Source organism: Clarias gariepinus, chromosome 8 (genome assembly GCF_024256425.1).
Source record: "Clarias gariepinus isolate MV-2021 ecotype Netherlands chromosome 8, CGAR_prim_01v2, whole genome shotgun sequence".
NCBI lineage: Eukaryota > Metazoa > Chordata > Actinopteri > Siluriformes > Clariidae > Clarias > Clarias gariepinus.
The window spans coordinates 8,559,531-8,578,991 of NC_071107.1; the positions used below are offsets into that span (position 1 = coordinate 8,559,531).

Here is a 19,461-nt window from a genome sequence, read left to right on the forward strand (position 1 = left end):
CACGGAATACACTATAGACCAGAGGTACTCAATTCAAATTTAATACTTTTTTTTTGAGCCGAGGTCCGAATATCATGTTTGTTTTTGTCTACAGTTTTCTTGGATTAAGACATGCTGTGTCGCGGTTTCATTTCTGTTTCTTTCGCACACTATGTCTATACACGGAAAACTATTGTGTTGATTTACTTATTTAAATGAAGTATATAGCTACTCCCTCGTCTGTGAAAAAGCATTAAATTACTGGTATATTAATTATTTTCATTTATCAGAAAAGCATCAGGGAACTGAAAGAACTGTTACTCGCCCTGGGTACAAACCGTTTTATTAAACCATTTATTGATGACTACTTTATACCATGATGCAGCATATCACCTGTAAGAGGTGCATGTGAGTTTTCATATTCTTGAATTTTTGACAGAATGATTAATGATTAATAACATTACTGACTGTTTGTCATATTTTAATATTTTACATTTTATCATTATATTATTTTGCCATTCGCCTGTCTGGCATTTTTAACGTGTGTGTGTCTGTCTGTCTGTCAAAAACAACATTCACTTGTCTTCTTCTTTTTCAGGCAATTAGAAAATGTTAGGACTGTCACTGAATAAGCATGCTGGAAGGTGCAGTCATATTTGTAATTAATTATGCATACTGAGGTGATGTGATTTATATAAGCTCTTCGTTATTAAATCTAAATCACAGCCCTGAGCAGCACAAATTCCCACAGACACAAAACAGTGTCATGCTAGTGCATGATGGGTAATCTGAATGCAACGACTCGTGAAAATTCAACCTGGATCATGTGGATTTAAGGTTTGCTGAAGCTTAGATGGACACAGAATAATACCAGCCATGCTCAAAATGAAACAATTTGCACCAGTAAAAAATAACTATGACATACTAGTGTTATAGTTATTTTGACTGGTGCAAATTATTTAATTTGTAAACGCACTCATGTAGTACACTTGCATTTTCCACCTAATGTACATTATAGACTTTCATACAGAACGATCTGATTAAAATTAACTTTGTGATTATTTGTACTTACAGTATTTGAATCGCTAAGACTGCGATGTAAACATTATTTTAATATTAAAACTTATTTAAATAGACTAGAATTAAATAATGGAATTAGAAATAATTTCATGACGGCAACATATACTGTAAGTCTCAGTCTCTTTAATAGTTTCTGATATCCCTCTTTCACAACATTAACATCATGACCATGGCTAAGTAATATGTGACAGTATCTGTGATATTCTTGTTTTCTCATTTGGCATGATACTAACAATGTACTGATGATTAAGACTTCTGATTGGACAGATTTTGCACGAGTCTCTGAGTCCATAGGTCATGTTCAGTATACTTGAAGTACTTCATGACTCCTTGAGTCACTGCCCATGCGTACCATCCGTCTATCTAGGAACCTCTGTAGTCCAACCAGGGACTGTGTATTTATTTCCATTTTGTACGACCATGTTAAGACCTCCAGTTAACATTCACATGCACAATTACACACACACACACACACACACACACACACACACACACACACACACACACACACACACACACCTCCTTAGGGCCATCGTCATGTAAGCAAACTCCACAAATGGATAGAGATTATTAAGGAAACAGGCAAGTTGGCTTCCTAGACTAATACAGGGGAGAAATCCAAATTAAATCAAAACCTAAATATACTTTATCAATGTAATAAATAATGCTGAACTCTGGAATAAACTAAAGTCACATAATTAGCATTAGACTGCTGCATTCAAACCTAACTGAAATCATCAGCTTCATGCTTTATATTAATATGTAATCATATAAGGATTTACATTCTTATTAGTACTGGCACAGTGTGGAAAAAAACAATAATAATAAAAACTTATTTGATAGTTTTTGGAGTTTTCTATATCACTATCTGTCTGCCTTAATTTCAAGCGGTATGAAAATATCTAAGAAATCTGCTACAATAACAGAATGGAGAAAGAGAGTTGCTGAGTAGTTTATCAAAGCAATGCAGAAGTACAATCTCAGCAATACTATTATCAAATTTATCTTAAACGCCTGGTTTTGTAATTACATTAAAAGTTTAATGCAACACTTTAAAAAAAGTACCAGGCAAATAAAATTCCATGGGGAAAAGTCAAATCGATATTGTATGGCTCACACTCGGCTAAGCCCTGCTTTTTCTGGGAAATAAATAAACCTGCTCTTGATAGGTGTTATAACAGTGTAAATAAATCTATCGTGTCCCAATGAGTAAGTTTCTATATAGCCAAACAAATTCAGTTTCCATAGAAACACAAGTTATAAAAGACTGCAGTCAAAAGAGTGTGGGAAACCTGACCCTGGATTCACAAAAAAAAGTAAATAGAACATTTTCTCCTATCAGTAATGTTCTGTATATCTTTATTCCATAGGGATAATTATTGATTTGAAAAAATAGTGCCCCTTTTTTGAAGGGGCACAATTCCATAGCATTCGTTGCTTGACCTTAGTACAGCTTTTGACATCAGTGATCATCGTAATCCATTTGTAGATGTAAATGTTGACATATATATATAGTAAAATGAAGTTTGATGTTCCACAAGGTTCTGTTTGAGGCTCACTGCAATTTTCTCTCTTCATGCATTCGCTGGGTAAAAATAATTTATAAGCAAGATATTAATTAATCAACTCTTATGGTAATGATATAGTTTTATGTCTCAAAGACAGATGAGAGAAAACAGCTTAATAAAGTTGAGGAATGTGTGAAGGGCATTAGACACTAGGTGCTAATTAACTTAAAACAGATGTATTGGTACTAGGGCAACATGCAGCAAGCGTTCTGAATACATAGTAACTAGATGGCCTTTCTGTTTTATCATGTGCAGCAGTAAAAGACCTTGATGTGATTATACGTAGATTCCAAGCATTTATTTGAAGCTCATGTAGATAATATTACCAGTATAGCATTTTTTCATTTTGGAAATATTGCCAACATAATAAATATATTCTCACTAAACAATGCAGAAATACTAGGTCATGCTTTTGTTGTCTCTAGGTTAGATTATTTTAATGCCTTACTGTCTGGATTTGTCTGGAGCAACCAAAGTGTTTTAGTCTAGGCCGAAACTTTCTTTGAAAGTTTTTCGCACACACTTAATACTTCTTGTCCAATTTAATTGTTTGCGTAGAACTAACTGTTGTATAATTATATTTGTTCTTCCACTGCATTCAGAATGAGATGTAAGCCTCCCTGTTTTCCACCTAAAAAAACAACATGTCTAACAACGTTTCTGCAAAAGGATTGAACCTCAAGATAACAACAGGGGAACTGGAAAAGGAGTTGGAAATAAGTACCAACTACTGTATGTACTGTATACTAACAATTATTTAAGTCCTACATCACCATGACCTGAAAGGTTTTCAGACAAGTATTTCAAGACTGTAGTTTGCAGCTGATCACCAGGACAAATACATAAAATGTAAATTTTGGCCGTAATAATCAGCACTACGTATAAAGGAAAACGGATGTACACCATGCTAGTTGTCAAGCATCGGAGAGGCAGCATCACATTTTGGCTGTATTTTTCTGGATTACAGGATTATCTAGAAATAATAGATTTTTACAGCTCAGCTAATTAGGATCAATGTGACCAATTTAACTCAACAACCAGTAACTGTCACTGACACTATATTTAGATCTGTTGTTCTATTGCAGTCAAACCAAGCCTCTCCCAATTTTCCATGTAAATCACTATATGTCTGAGACCTCTGTGTACTCAAATTACTATCATCAGCTTGCACTGATTTCTCTTTGTGTGCTGAAGAACAATACGGGTTAATGGCTGGCCTTCAAATCACACTCTCTATTCAGTTTGGGTAGGGACACAATCAGATGATCATGCATTTGCTCCCTGGATCTTTAATGATGCTTTGTAATTGAAACAGCTTAATGAACACAGGGACAGCATTTATTCAAACAATAAGGTCTTGGATGATTGCCAGCTCCATATTTATTGCATAAACATTTGTGTGTTTGAGCATTATTTGATCCCCCATGTCAAGAGCCATTTTCACGTGGTACAAAGGTGTGCTCCATGCCACAAATTTCGTGCTCAGCCATCATCTCAGTTTTTGTGTTGAAGTAGGGCACGGCTTTCTGCTATCAGTGTGGGCATGTAGTGCGGTGTGTACCAGGTGCATCAGAAATACCGCCATAACATTGCTTTTAAAATCATATGGGTGAACTGAGTGTTGGGGTGTAAACCCTGCACATTTACTGTACATCACTCGCCACCATGCAGCACTCTGTCAGAGCCCAATTCGATCCCATTTGCTGAAGCTTCCCTTCTTGATCTAGGACTGACTCCTATTTCAGAGCTCTAGAGACTGAAATAAATGTAGACAAAGCTGAATTCTATTCATTAATCATAACGCAGAAAGAGGGATTTGTTTGGAAATGGATATTGTGGCATGTGTCTAAATCTTCTATCGCTCTTCGCTTTCTCCAGTGCTCACTAGGTAGGCAACTTCCACTTCTGCAGGTGTGACAAAGGGGCATGGCCAGGGGAACAAGCACCAGCTGGTGATTAATTCTCACTGACCGATCTCAGGCTTCTCCTCACGCTGTAAAACAAGGTCCGGTCTGTTGGGCAGTTTGTCTGTCGGTCTGTTGTTTGGACCGGAAAAGTGACGGCTAACTACAGAATAGTGGCATGCGAGAGGCGAGAGGGACTTCAAAGATGTAGATGGAATGGAAAGCACTACTGGAGCTCCCCGCAGCATGTGAACTTTTAAACAGAGACGCATTTCGTGACCCTGTGCGGGAAGGAGAAAATGCCACTGTGTGTTCCATGAATAAACGTCTGGTTCCAGTCAGAAAGGCTACCCAGGCAGGGGTGTCCAGGAGATCCAAGCTTGCTGCTTCACCAATAAGAGCTGGGAAGAGCTGGTTCAGTCGATCACAGGAGGAAGCTCGCAGGACACCATTCAGCCTGTGCCCACAGACTTGCCAGTTCCTCTGAATGCTAGAATGAGCCCTATCTATTGCTCCCTTAAATATTTCTTTAATGTGATTCAAACATAAAAGCCTGGCACTGCTGATTAGACTTAATCCCAACTGATCTTTCAGTTTATTGTTCTTGAGGCGCTACAACTTTAGCACTAATTAAGTGTGGTTGGTTCGACTAATTTACTCTGTACAAGATATCTTTGTTAGCAGGTTACTGTTTACTGATGTTTAATCTACCCAAAGGCGTGCCTCACACACATTACACGACTCGAAACATCAGCTCCCGTTTCCGCAATGAGCTTCTCTAATTTTACATAGACCTCATCTTGCCCGTTACTACCTTTGCTCCCGGATTAAAGGCAAGTTGACCTCGATCCTCGATTCCGTCTCTGATCCTGTCATACAGAACGCCGTGGTGCAATGAGACCGCAATATTTCCACCTTGAACTGGCTGTGTAAACTGGGCATATAGTCAGGGTGAAGCTCTAACAGTGCTCAGAGACACCAAAAGGCTTCAAATTACAAAAAAAAAATTATACTAAATGATGCAGCTGAACTATGCAAGTGCCTTGGTGTGTATATTTTTGTGTCTGTTATGGTTGGCATATTCACTTTTTTTTCTATTTGCCCCTTCCTGACCTCATTGTTTAAAAAATACAGAAACTGCTCTTTATTTTAAAAGACTTCCTAACAAGATAGGAGCGCTCAATGATCAGTTAGACTGATCTTAAACCCATGCTTCATTTCTCAGTGTTCCCCAGACGCTCCATGCTGCACGGTTGATCGCGTTCGAATGGGCTGGTGTGTAGTGGGAGCGGGTCAGATCGATAAGACATGTAGCAGATGAGTTTCTCATTTAAAGGGCTCTTACATCTCAGCGCCACTGCATCCGAAGAGAAGAGCCCAAGCTGACAAAATTACTGTGCTAATTTTTCTGCTCAGATAAGTAGTGCCTGTTTATTTTAAGAACTGTGGTCAATACACACATACGCTACTGGAAAGCTCTATAATCAGGTTTCACTGCCTCCCTCCTCGCTAGATATTGTCTGCTCCCTTTCGCTGAAAGTGGGCAACCTCTGTTTTTCTGCAATTAGTGTCTTGGCAGGCTGAAAGACTCTTTAATGTTAAAGCACTCAGCCATAAACGTGAGTAAGTAACTACTGATACCATTGTGCAAGAAACCATTCTAGCGCACTTATTATCACAGCTTATCTCTGGTCCTTATTGTGAGATATATCAAGTTACATGAAACATTTTTGATTTTTGATTTTTTTTTTAATCCAAATGATTTCAGCTCATTTCCGTTAATTTACTCATCTGTCAGTCACTGTTACATAAAATAGCAATAAAACACCTCCAGGGTCTTTGTGCAAGGGCTTTGCATGTTCTCCCAGTGCTTGGTGGGTTTCCTTCAGGGACTCCAGTTTCCTTCCCACAGCCCAAAGACATGTAGAATAGGTTAACTTGCATTTCCCAATTGCCTGTACTGTGTGTACCAGAGGTCCTACCAATGATGTAAAAATAGAATACAGTAATAAAATTTCTGTAAAACAGAAATACAGTGGTCACTATTGGCCTCCACGGTCCCTGGTTGGACTACAGAGGTTCCTAGATGGATGGATGGATGGATGGATGGATAGATGAATGGACGGATGGATGGATGGACAGATGGATAGCTGAAAAGTTTGAGTACAAATCTGTGCTTCATGCAGACAGACCTGAAACAGGACTTAAACCCAGGACCTGGAGGTGCAAGGTGACTGTGCTAGCCACTAAGCCATTGTGCCGCCAACATTGAAGCCACCTGCCTAATGTTGTGTAGGTCATCCTTGCACTACCAAAACAGCCCTCAAGGCAAAGACTCCACAAGACCTCTGAAAGTGTGTGGTGGTATCTGGCACCAAGATGTCAGCAGCAGATCTTTTAAAATCTGTATGTTTCAAGGTGGGTCCATGGATCAGATTGATTTGTCCAGCACATCCCATAGTTGCTCAATCCGATGTTCCTCAAATCATACCTTATCATTATTTGCAGTGTGGCAGGATGCACTATCCTGTTGAAAGAAACCACTGCTGTTATGGAATAATGTTACCGTGAAGTGGTGTACTTGGTCTACAACAAGGTTTGGATAAGTGGAAGAGATTTTTTTATTTTTTTTTCTAGAGGATTTATCCTTTTAAAATATATTGTTGAACCTGTTTAAAAGCGACCTTTGATGAAGCCTTTGTTTTTCTCAGTCTCAGCATCCCAATCAGATACTGCCTCCAAACATCTTGATATCTTTTAGTCTTCTTGTAGTTTACAGTTCTGGTCTTTGGTCGCTACACCATTTGGGCCTCTTAAAAAGTTCAAACTGGGTCACAGTAGCACTGCCGTTTTTACTGAGGACATGAGTGATGTAGAGTGCCGTCATGTTCTCAACCTTCACATCTAATCTTACAGACAGATCCCTGTTTACTGCTGCAGGGGTAACAGAGCACAGCACACCGGTGCGGCAGGACTAGTGAGATTGAATGTGTGTGTGCAGGCTGTTAACATCAGTGGCAGCTTTTTGTAGCTGTTGACAGCTCTCTGAACAAGAAGGCTATGCCAGGAGTATTTATCATGTTTTTTCATGCATTCCTCAGTAATTCAATTCCCCTTGATAAATGATAAGCTGACTGTGGCAGGGAACGTGATTTAAGAAAATAAAAGATAAACACGCAAATACATACAACAACCGCTATCGTTCTAACCTTGAATGCTGCGCTGCATAATTATAGAGATCTTTGTACAGTAAATACTATATAAAATAAAATGGAAATATTAATATAAATATTACTGAATGCACATATTCTATTATTTAATATAATTTTAGGACATACCTGTTTTTACACACTCAGAGAAAAAAACTATTAAAAACGATCTTTCAAGAATGCATCATTTACAGTACATATGTCTTCTAGACAACTACGAGGTCTATGTGAAACCAAAATGAGACTACGGTGCATTTTTTCTGTCACTTATTTTTTTTCTATAAAAACCAATGCAGAACAGCTTAAACTGAACTTCATTTTAAGTTTCAAAAGAGCTCTCTTCAAACTCAAGCTTTAAATTAATTCGTAAAAATTCACTTTTTTTTAATCGCAGACAAACAAATGAGAGATCTTGCTATACAGTATATATATATATATATATATATATATTCTTTCTTTTTCCTGAATTTTCATTGAGATGTAATTGTTTTTTTTCCCTCAGCGATATCTGATTTAATCATCCACACAATAAATGTTTTAATGATTAATTTTGCACTATATTTGTAGGCTGAATGATTCATGAGAATAATTGACCCTTGCTGGTATTACCCAAATAATAATTTTGGTGTATAACTTTCAGTATTACAATAGACATTATTCAGCTTTCAATCATGTGACACTTAATTATTTATTATGATTGTTTATTTATAATTGATTTGTTATGCATCAGGTCTTTAAATTCTACATTGTAAAATATATATATATGATTTACTGGTTAGTGGCATGCAATAAAGTTGTTATTTATCATGTGCTATTTCTAAACAAAACCCTTTCTAAAGTCTGCAGTTTTCTTTATAAGAATTTCTTACCAGTTGCCATCTTAACCTTCACACAACATAGGTCTATTATACAATCCCTATAAACAATATGAGGATCTTTTCAACTTTTAAAGTGCTTTACTATTTGAGAACTTAATTTTTTTCTGAGCCTTAAAATCAGACCTTTGAAGCTGTATGAGGCAAACACGTCAGTCAGGATTATATATTTTTTTATATTATGTACAGTATTATATTATTATATATTATATAATGGCACTGGGGAACCTCACTGTTGGACGGCTGATCATGAGATCCCCAGGACAAGCCCCAGCACCACCAAGCTGGCAGTTTTGGGTCCTTGAGCAAGGTCCATCATCTTCAAACTGCACTGATACAATCAGTAAGAACTCACATATTGCTCCATAATAGCTCTAGTATTGCTCATTTTTACTCCAAACACTGACTGGATTTTAGGAAGGTTATTTCACTCACTGTACGTCTCATGGATAACTCCTGTTGCTAATTGTCCTGTCTCACCTTGACTATTTCTCCTAGTCAATTTGAGAAAGAATGAGAAAAATACAGACGAGAAGAGAAAGCTTTAAGCAGTAAAATAACGTCATAGTCTATAATAATGTCTTTTATCTTTGTACTGATCAATATGAACAAAAAAATGTGTGCATCAGTATGTATACGCATAAATGCATAAACAATATAAAAAACTAAATTGTTAATAAAGAAATATTAGAATACTAGGACCTGAATACAGCTTAGAGACAAGTAATTAGTTTTTTGCAGCTTTGTTGTTCAGTTTTGAGCCCATTTTACAAAACTGTTCTTAATTTCCCAACATTACTGTAAGTGGGATCCTCTGATGGACTTAAAATTTTAACAAGCTACCTAATTACATTAGTACGTTCAAAGGTCATTATCTTGTTGAAACATCTATCATCTACCTTGATTATTTTCTTAGTAAATGAGATGACATTCTTCTCTAACAGGTGTCAGGTATTTAATTTCCATCATGACCCTCTCAACGGCACCTGATGCCCTCGTACGCTGTATGGGTACAGTGTTCTTGGGATCATGTGTACAAGCTTATTTTCTTAGATTTTAGATTTGCACCTCTGTTCTTGTTTAGCAGGGCAGATTTGCACCAGGTGTTGGATTGGAGATTGCATTACAGTTGATTCCTTATTCCTTATTATATCCATTCAAGTGTCCCTGTGAACTTTAGGACGCCTCTTTATACATCTCCCTGTGTCTGTGTCCCTTTTCAAACTATTTATGTACATAATAAGACATTATGTGTAAATGTCTTACACTCCAAATGTACATTAAAAAGCTAAACAAAATATACATATACTTATTTTCTGTTATTGAACCTGGAAAACTGGGTACTGTTTGGAAGGTTAATAATTTTGGACAGTGCACATTATCTAGCCAGCAAGGTACACACAAATCATGAAACAGTTTTCATATAAAAGCATTACAAGGCCCATATACTAGATGCTGATGCTAGAAACCAGCCCTCAGGCATCATCCTGAGGTGTCAAAGCCACAGGCACAAATGACCTGGCTCAGCTTGCCAAAACTTTCCCCTTTGGGAGAAAGCTGCCACGGTGTTCTGACCACTATCACAATCAGCAGAAAGATCCAATGACTTGCTGGATATCTCAGAGCCATAGGTAGGACTCAGTGTCCTATTTGCGGAGATCTGTGCGACAAGGGTAGATTCAGCTGTTTTCACATTTTCCAGTTATTAATGACACGCTGAACAGAGTGAACCAGGACACTCAAATAGGAATTTTTTTTTTTGACCTAGTTGTTGTTCCAAAAAAAACTGCAAAGTAGTGCTTTTCCACACAGCTCATTATAACCCCATGCCCGGGAACACATGGACAGATACAACACTACACTCAATAATGACCCCCCCCTACTGACACAGCCATTCCTGATATACTGTGTATGTCAGTGATGTGACTCGGCCAGCCACCCAAAACATGACATTCCAACCTCTTTCCCGTATAATAATCTCCTTTTTTTTTTTTTAAACTGGAATAGATCTTGTCAAGCTATAAGATATCACTTTCTAGTATTTTTCATGAACTAGATCAGATGGTTTAGTAGTAGTAGTAGTGTGCCTGTGGACACAAGAGGCATGGTCTCTCATAAAATATCTTACCTGATGGGGACATCTAATTTTGTTATGCAGGAATTTTAGCGATCCACACCAGTATCTACAACTCCCAGGCTGGTCAGCTAGAAAACTGCTCCAGCACTACTGTATGTTATAGCTTGAATTTGAATGTATGGGTTAAAAGCCTTATTATCGTGGGGGGGATTGTTTAAGATCATTGTGGTGTATGTATCCCATACTGACTCCAAAATCCATTTTTTAAAAATAATTTCAATCTTTCAATATTTACATATTTTTTTCATAATTATTTTTAATGTACTTTTATTATTTTATAGTCAGCACATAGGTATCATTATAAAAACATACTGAGTAGCCCCTGATGATTCCCATCTCTACAAAATAAAGTTTAGTACATCCTGAACCTGTGAACAAAGCTCCACACTCTGAAACACTTATTGAGGGAGAATTTGCTCAACAGAGACAATTTCTACTAGGGGTTTTTGCCACATCATTATTAATTACTTAAAACGTCAAAAGGATCCTTCAGTATCGGGCAGCATGTTGTGGAAGTCAATAACGATTTATTGCAAATAGTTAACATACAGGAGATTTAACACATTAGTCTTCTTAAAAAGGGGAGGCAGACAGTCTCTGTTGCTCTGGAAACAGCATCGTCACAGAGAGACGAGCTGCAAAACAAGTCATACTTGGAGACCCATGTCTCACTGTCCCACAGAGCCGAGATTGTCATATCACTTTCTCGAACATGAAAGAAAGAAAGAGAAGCGGTTCAAAACAAATTGGGCAAAGGGTTCAAAATGGAGGTAATAGATGAGTCACACGGTGACTGTATGAGTCCCATTGTGCTTGTGCCTAAGGCGAATGGGGCATGTTTGCATGTGAATGCAGCTTCAAAATGTGATGCCTAGCTACTGTTTAGAATTGAAGATCCTGGATCAGATGGAAACATCCCTTATATTACTCTGTCTGCTTACCCACTGGGTATGATTCAACGGATCCTGTGCTGCAGCTCCACAGTATACATATATAACACTGTTTATTTATATGGCATCATAATCTATAGAAACAATTGGCGGCAGCATATGCAGCATGTGTAGGCAGGTCTTAAAGCTTTGAGACAAGCCAGCCTCACAGCAAACAGAGACAAATGCCTGTCTGGATGTGTGGATGTACAGTATTTAGGCTTCCACTTGAGGATTTTGAAGATGCATTGGTATTTTGTTTAAAGTGATGTTGCAAGTACAACTAGCCCATAAACTTAGAGCAATAGTAAGTGATATAGTTCCTGAGGCTGGTGGGTCATTCTCACGGGTTTGTGCCTAATTATTCAGACCACACTACTGACCCCCTGTTTCACTTTCCTGAATTTTGTTCACGTTTGGTTCTGTACCAGTGGTTAGACAAAGAGCACCATCCAATGTCTTTCCATCCTTTTTCGAAACAAAGAATGGAAGGACACTGGACGGTGCTCCTTGGCCAACCACTAGTGTTCAATAACATAGCTCTACCCAGTAGTAGTAGTAGTGCCCTTCCACCTTTTGTTCAGAGCACACTCCCCTGTCTCCAGGATGCTAGGATGCTAATTACTCATTGGTATCTGGTGTTACACACTTGACAGGAGGTGCATACGATTGGCTAACTAAGGAACAACTGAGTGAACAAAGCTGACATTTTAAACAGGGGAATTCACCTTGGTGTTGGTGGGCACTAGAGACTTTGTAGCATTCTAGCAAAGGGAATGATGGCTGTATATATGGTTTTGGGAGCAGTGGTGCCTCAAATAGTTAAGGCTCTGGGTTACAGGTTGGAAGGTCAGGGGTTCAAGCCTCAGCACAGCCAAGTTGCCACTGTTCAGCCCTTAAGCGAGGCTCTTAACCCTATCTGCTCTAGAGGCACTGTATCCTAGCTGACCCCGCGTTCTGACCCCAGTTTCCCAGCTGGGATATGTGAAAAAAAAAAAAATAATTATTGTGCTGGAAGGTACATGTGACAAATAATTGCATTCTACAGAATGGTTTTAATTGAGCATGGCTTTATAACAGAATTTGGTTTGCATTTTATATATTTATGCATTTACAGTACAGTACACAAATACTAAAGAGACTGATATGTAGGTAAAGAGTGCATGATAAAATCATAATTTACCTGCATTTTTGGTCTATTGTCCAAATTACGTGTCTGGGTCTGCTGTGAATGCATTATGATTACATATCCAACATTAACCCCTCATAATATACAGATAAAGCAAAATTCTGAACGCTGTTTACTGCAGGATGCGTCCTGCGTTTTGTTGATGAAGACACGACTGCAGTGTTCCTGATCCACTGGCCAACAGCAGCAGCACTGTATTATTTATTTATTCTGTTTATATATATATTCCTCCCGCCGCCCAGAGAAAACCCGGGCCCCAGACCTACCATCCTGATTGGCATTAAATTTCAGGTCACAGAGCAGAAGAGAGAAATCGCTCCTGTCACGCAACATGAAAGGTGTTTAGCTCACAAAACTGCGATGGAGAGAGTAAAGTACTTCAGTTTCATTTTTGGTCTCTGGCAGGTAAACGATTGTATAATGCAGCAGCTGGGCCACAACGTCCTGACCCTGCAATCTGTCTTAAAAAAAAAAAAAAATAGTAAACAATAACATGACCTGCTTCATGTTACTCGCCATGTATTCATGACAACTGCTTGGTGATGGTGAGGCTTTTCAATCAGTAGCACTGAAGTGGAGGCAATTACAGCATGGCAATTACAATTATTGAATGAGCCCTCATTAGCAACTGAACTGAAAACCGTCATCGCAATACGTGTGCCGTTAAAAAATATTAATGTGCTTGGAGTGAAATAGCAGCTTGTGGCGTCAAACCTGAGAGAGAAATTACGAGAGATGAAGCATGAAATTCATGTTAATTCTTCTGAAGGCTTCCTGTTGGGAGGGAGGGAGGGAGGGGGGGGGGGGGGTATTTTTTACAGGGGATCCTCTGTAACAAATACAGTTAAACATATTTATTATGAAAGCAGACTAAAACTTTTCTAATTCAGTCACTTTGAATTATTTTAGTGTATAAAAATGATCCATTAATAGTTAACCTTAATAGGTCAAATACAAACCAGGCCACTACTTAACGTATAGTGTGTGAGCCATTCTTTGGTAGTAATGGGAGGGTGTAAAAATTCCAATCGATGATCGATGTACTGCACAGTACAATACTTCTTTGATAGTTTGGGTTGTTTAATAGTTAATCAAAATTGAGGTGAATATGCAGTAAGCACATTACCGTAGGTCTCAGTCATCAAGTTGTTATAAACGATAGCTTGAAATGCACAGGAAATTAACTGATCACCACCTATAATTGATGATCATCCCATCATCCCAATATTGTTTAGGACATTGCTTTTATTATTTAGTTTCGTTTTGCTTTTATTATTTAGTTTTCGGATGAATTTTTAAATTGATTTCTGATTTCTAAAATTTCTGTCTACAGAAAACGTACGTAGACTTGTGCAGCTCGCATGAACTCACTGATTCATGTGCATAATTAAGGGGAAGAAAAAAAAACCTGTGGATAATATAAAGCAGCCCTCCCATGTTAGAGGACCAGAAGTAATTGGACAGGTCTGCTCTTCTTGGCTTCTTCTTCTCGGTTTCTGTGTTTAATCACTAATATAAATGGTTTAATGCACCTATGGATCAAACATCTATATACAATTGTGTATAAAATAGTAGAAACCAAAAAACAACTGAAAAACTTTTCTAGGCTTGTTGGTGATATCATTAATAAGCCTCATCCTCATCACATTAAAATGTTTCAGCCTTGAAGAGTTAGAGCTAAGCCATATACATTACAACACAGTAAAATTCCTTCTTTGCATATCCCAGCGTAACTGGGCTCAGAGCGCAGGGTCAGCCATGATACGGCGCCCCTGGAGCAGTTAGGGTTAAGGGCCTTGCTGAAGGGCCCAACAGTTGCAACCTGGTGGAGCTGGGGATCGAACTGCCAATCTTCCGATCAGTAACTCAGTGCCTTAGCCCTCGGAACCACCACTGCCCCTGCCCCTGGATGAACTGCATTATTGGATAATTGGCCTGCGGCACAAAAACATTGTTCCAGAGAGAAGGGAATGATTACTGTATATACAGCATGTGCAAAATCGGGCGATTAAAATACAAAAATCATATGGGGGCCCTAATGTATGTTCCAAAATATAGTGGGTTCTGCTATGGATAAAAAAAAAGATTATCTGACTGCATCAGACAACAGCATGCCTGAATTAACAGAATGAATGTATGCCTATGTAACGTAACAAAATAGTATCATTTTCTATGGTTATTTTCGAAGCCACCCACAATGGGCCAGGTTATTTAGTATATGCAATGGGAGAGGTGAGCAAAGGAGCATGGATGTCTGGTGACTGAAATGCTGCAAGAGACCAGCTCGAACAGAGAATAACAAAACCACACAGACGGGAGTAGATAACCCCATCACCCACTGAAAGAAAGATCCCTATCTCTCTCTTTCTCTCTATCACTATCCTTTTCTGCCTCTCATTGCGTGTGTATGTGTATTTGCTTGCCTCTATGCTTGACTGTAAGAGGCAGAAGAAATGAAATCTAACAAGGAAAGAATAGTGAGACTAAGAAAGCCAATGAGCAAGGTAATTAAAGTATTAAAGAGTGTGTGTGTGTGTGTGTGTGCCTGCGTGCATGCGTGTGTCTGTGTGTGTGTGTGAGAGAGAGAGAGAGAGAGAGAGAGAGAGAGATCAGAGAATAAAAAGGTGTGAAAGAACTCTAACAGAGATGTTAACAGCTCCATACCTGAACCCTGGAACTCATCACCTGCACATTTAAGCATTCTAAACATTCTTTGTAGCACAGAGCCAATTCTGATTCCTGATTAGATTAATAAATCCACTCTCCTTTGGATTAAATCAAGTAAAATTTCCAAAATGAAATAAGCATTTAAAAATTAATTCATGCATTCATCCTACGTTGTTAAATTTATTTTCACGCATACACAAATGTGCAAAAGTCGACCGTCTGGCAACCCAAAAAGTCTGGATGTTTAACTTATGAGTTTTGCATTACTGAGTCAGTATAAGAATATGCTATGTTTACAGTAGCTATTAAAGACAATGTGAAGGAAAAAATGAAGAATCCATATCTAACATGCTCTTAACCAAGCTTAAACTACTAGCTAGTCGCATGCTTGCCGATGTAATGGCGGGCTAGCATTACAATACAGTATGGCTTATAGCCTACAGTTATCATCCTTAATACTTTGGTCATTAGATTATCTCAACCACTTACCACAGATTTGCTTTTTCTTATTGCTTTCTCATTCTTGTCTGGCTTCCAGACAGGTAAATTCATTTGTTGAATTAATTCAAGTCATGAAAAAGTATATTTGTTCAAAGCCCATGTTTTAGTTTGGAAGGGTGTAGTGTTGTATGTTACCCACTGGATGGTTTCAGGGTGTTTTTCACTATGACGATTGACATTTTCATGAACATAGTGCTGAACTTCAGGTCAAGCAATTGCTTGCCTTGTCCTGTAACTAGGCCATTATTTTCAAATGGTGTCTTTATGGTTTCTCTATGGTTTGCTTTAAGTTGGTTTCCTTTACCATCCTGTCCTATCAATCATTTACTGCATTCTCACTACATCTTCCCTACAAGCTTTCACTGTAATTTTTTCCCTCTGTTTGGTACAAGGCATTTCATTCCCTGCACGTCTCCTTTGGGTACATTACATCTGCCATTGTCTATCCAACTACTAGGCCTGTATAGTACATACATGCCTCTAGCATGGAGGCATGACCGTTCCATGTAGTACTACGTATGTGCAGTTCATTTGTGAGTTAGCTAGAGTTCCAGTAGGCTACAACTCTTGGGTTGGAGTCAGTTTTTCCTCTAAACAACAGACCACTTTTTTCTTTTCACTTTGGTCAGATGACCTCCCAATCTAATTATACCAACCACCAGATGTTGCAGATTTCTTTATTTGTATAAAAGCCTTACTTTTAGGACTCGACTCCTGGAAATATATTTCCCTTCACATGCAATATCTACTCTACATCTGATTCCTGTCTGATTCATAACATCCTCCAACGTTCTCATACTTGCATCCCAGACATCAAAAGGTTCTGTATCACTTTTTTTTTTTTCACTTATGCATGCCAACTCAGGTCTTCAAACTCAACAAGGGCAAGCGCAACTGACATGTTTCTCCTCTGAGGTCTAAACATGGTTTCTCACATTATCTTCCAGTATGTCTTCCTTTCCTCACAGTATCTTGGGAAAAATTTCCACAGTAAAGCTTAAAGGTAACCGCACCCCTACGAAGTCAAAGTGTGTAAATGATTACTTTTGTAGTGATATAGCATGTCCATATTTTAGTTATCCACAGTACTTTAGACACAGGCAGTTAGATAATAACATGTTTCATGCTAAATTTGCTTTGTCGTCTGTGCTTCAGGAGAGTAGGGCCAGCCACGTAGTCAATTTGTCCTCAATAATTCTTAGTAAGATATCTAATATATGATCTGTAGAGTAATAGAGATGTCAAGAAATAAAGAGCTCAAACGTCTAATGAAAGCACAGCATGTTCCTTTTTTTCTCACCTTTGTGTATGGAGCAGGAGGTGTAATCATCTTTCTGGCCATGCAGAACAGTAATCTAATATGGAACGGTTAGGGCTGTCATTACAATTTACTGAAAATAAAAATAAAGCCATTGAAAAGTACCCCGCTTCTAAATTATTTTAATCGGGATGCAGAAAGTGAGCTGGAATCAACACAAGCCCTTCAGCAGAGTCGGTTATGTCTGCTATTTCCATGATTTTCTCTGCGTAACCTGGTTGTTAGGACTGAGTAGAACAGCCCTGAGCATCTTTCTAATTAAAGGCATTCCTCTCTAGACAACCAGTATGACCAGTATTGACTGCTCATATCTGTTTTCAGTGCCTCAGGTAAAAATTGATCAGAACACAGAAATGGACCAAAACGCCTCCACTGCCTTAATTGGCTGAAAAGTTTCTATGGAGTAATACAGATGTTGGTATGTTAGATGTTTAGGGTATCACAAGAAATGCATTTTTCTGTATTTCAGAAATGAGAGTTTTACACATACATGCATACATACATACAGCACACACGTATTATATATTGTATATAGGATCGATTAGGTGGTTAAATCCAATGACCTATTTAGTTACAGTGAAGGTAGGTAACACTCACACACACACACACAAACAAACAAACAAACAAGCATATAAATAGATAGATAGATAGATAGATAGATAGATAGATAGATAGATAGATGGATAGATAGATAGGTAGATAGATAGATAGATAATCACTTAATCAATCCTACATTGAAATTTCTCTCTTCATATTGGAGTCGCATGATCAAAAACCTACTATAATGCCGTGACCTCTTATTTTTTTTTAGATATTCAAAAAAAGGCAAAAATTTTTGGCATGCATTACGGTTTACTCTAATTTTAAATCAGAAGTACAGTTCAACATAATCACATTTCTCATTTCACATATCTCATTTAATCAAATAAGAAATAGCACTCAAATAAATCACCACCTAAATTTTTATTTTCAGCATAATGAAATCCTCAAGCTCTTCACAAGGACCTGTTTTGACAGATTTAACTAATCCCCCTTAATTAATCAGTTAGCTGCCTAATAATTCATGGTACTCTGCAGTATAAGCTACGCATATTAATATATATATATATATATATATATATATATATATATATATATATATATATATATAGTAGCTCTAATAGGCAATTAAACTAATAACTGGGAGAGATATTGGAGGATAAATCATGAAGTTTTTCCATGCCATAAAGCAGCGTGGCAATGTAAACAGAAATAGGGTTTAAAAATGATTTATTTTTTCCGGACTAAAATCTAAGATTTATTAAGGTTGAAACAATCTCAATGTGTAACAGTGTGATACTTTTGAAAAAAAAAACGTACAATACTATTATGTGTTTCCTGATTTAAGTTATTCTGAAGGAAGATGTGAAAGATGCATCCTGTGTGTCAACGTGCAAGTTATTATTAAGCCGTCGGTTTGGCAGAAGTGATAACTTCAAAGAGTTCACGTGCGTGTTAAAATCAAACGTTTGGCGAGAACGCACGGTGTTTGATGTAGGAGTTTAAAGGAATGGATCTACTACTCACCGTCCTCTTTCTCGTCGAAGACCGGTCTCTTAGAGGAGCTGTTCGCGCCCATCCTCTTCTTCCACTTGGCCCAGTGAAACATTGAGGCTCAGATGGCATTCCTCGCCCGGTGCGGAACTAAACAGCGCGTTGGTGCCGCTACAGTCCGAGCTCGAGCATCTCTCCTCCACCAACGGCCGGCTGCCGAGTTTTCGGAAGAGATGAACTGATAGAAGGACAGACAGACGAGCTGAGAGAAGGAAAGAGCGAGCAGAATGGAAGTGGAGTGGAGAGCTCGCTGTGTCGGGCTGCTTTCTCTCAGTGCTGATCTCTGAAGCGCTTCTCATCTCATCGCCGCTCAGCCCCTCCTCTGCTGCTCCAGCCACTTTAACCTATTACAATCCCACTTCCGCTACTGCAACAAAGGAAAACAGTCATTATCGGGGTTATCTCACACATTTAACTCGTAAACTTCTTATTCTTATTCATATTTTCGTTATTATTGTAATCGGACATAGATAAGGTCTGAAAGTGTTTCTTCTTCCCCTTCAGTAGGCTCG

The 19,461-nt window shown here is 38.2% G+C and overlaps 1 protein-coding gene across 1 annotated transcript in view; it reads right to left on the reverse strand.

The window, feature by feature from the left end:
- The window catches only part of LOC128529396 (serine/threonine-protein kinase 32C-like), a 118,639-nt gene extending 99,417 nt beyond the window's left edge, over positions 1 to 19,222 (reverse strand). Inside the window, exon 1 of the mRNA XM_053502879.1 lies at positions 18,923 to 19,222. Coding sequence (XP_053358854.1) covers positions 18,923 to 19,004 — 82 coding nt within the window. The 5' untranslated portion in view covers positions 19,005 to 19,222. The remainder of the gene's footprint in view (positions 1 to 18,922) is intronic.
- Between the last annotated feature and the right edge of the window lie 239 nt (positions 19,223 to 19,461).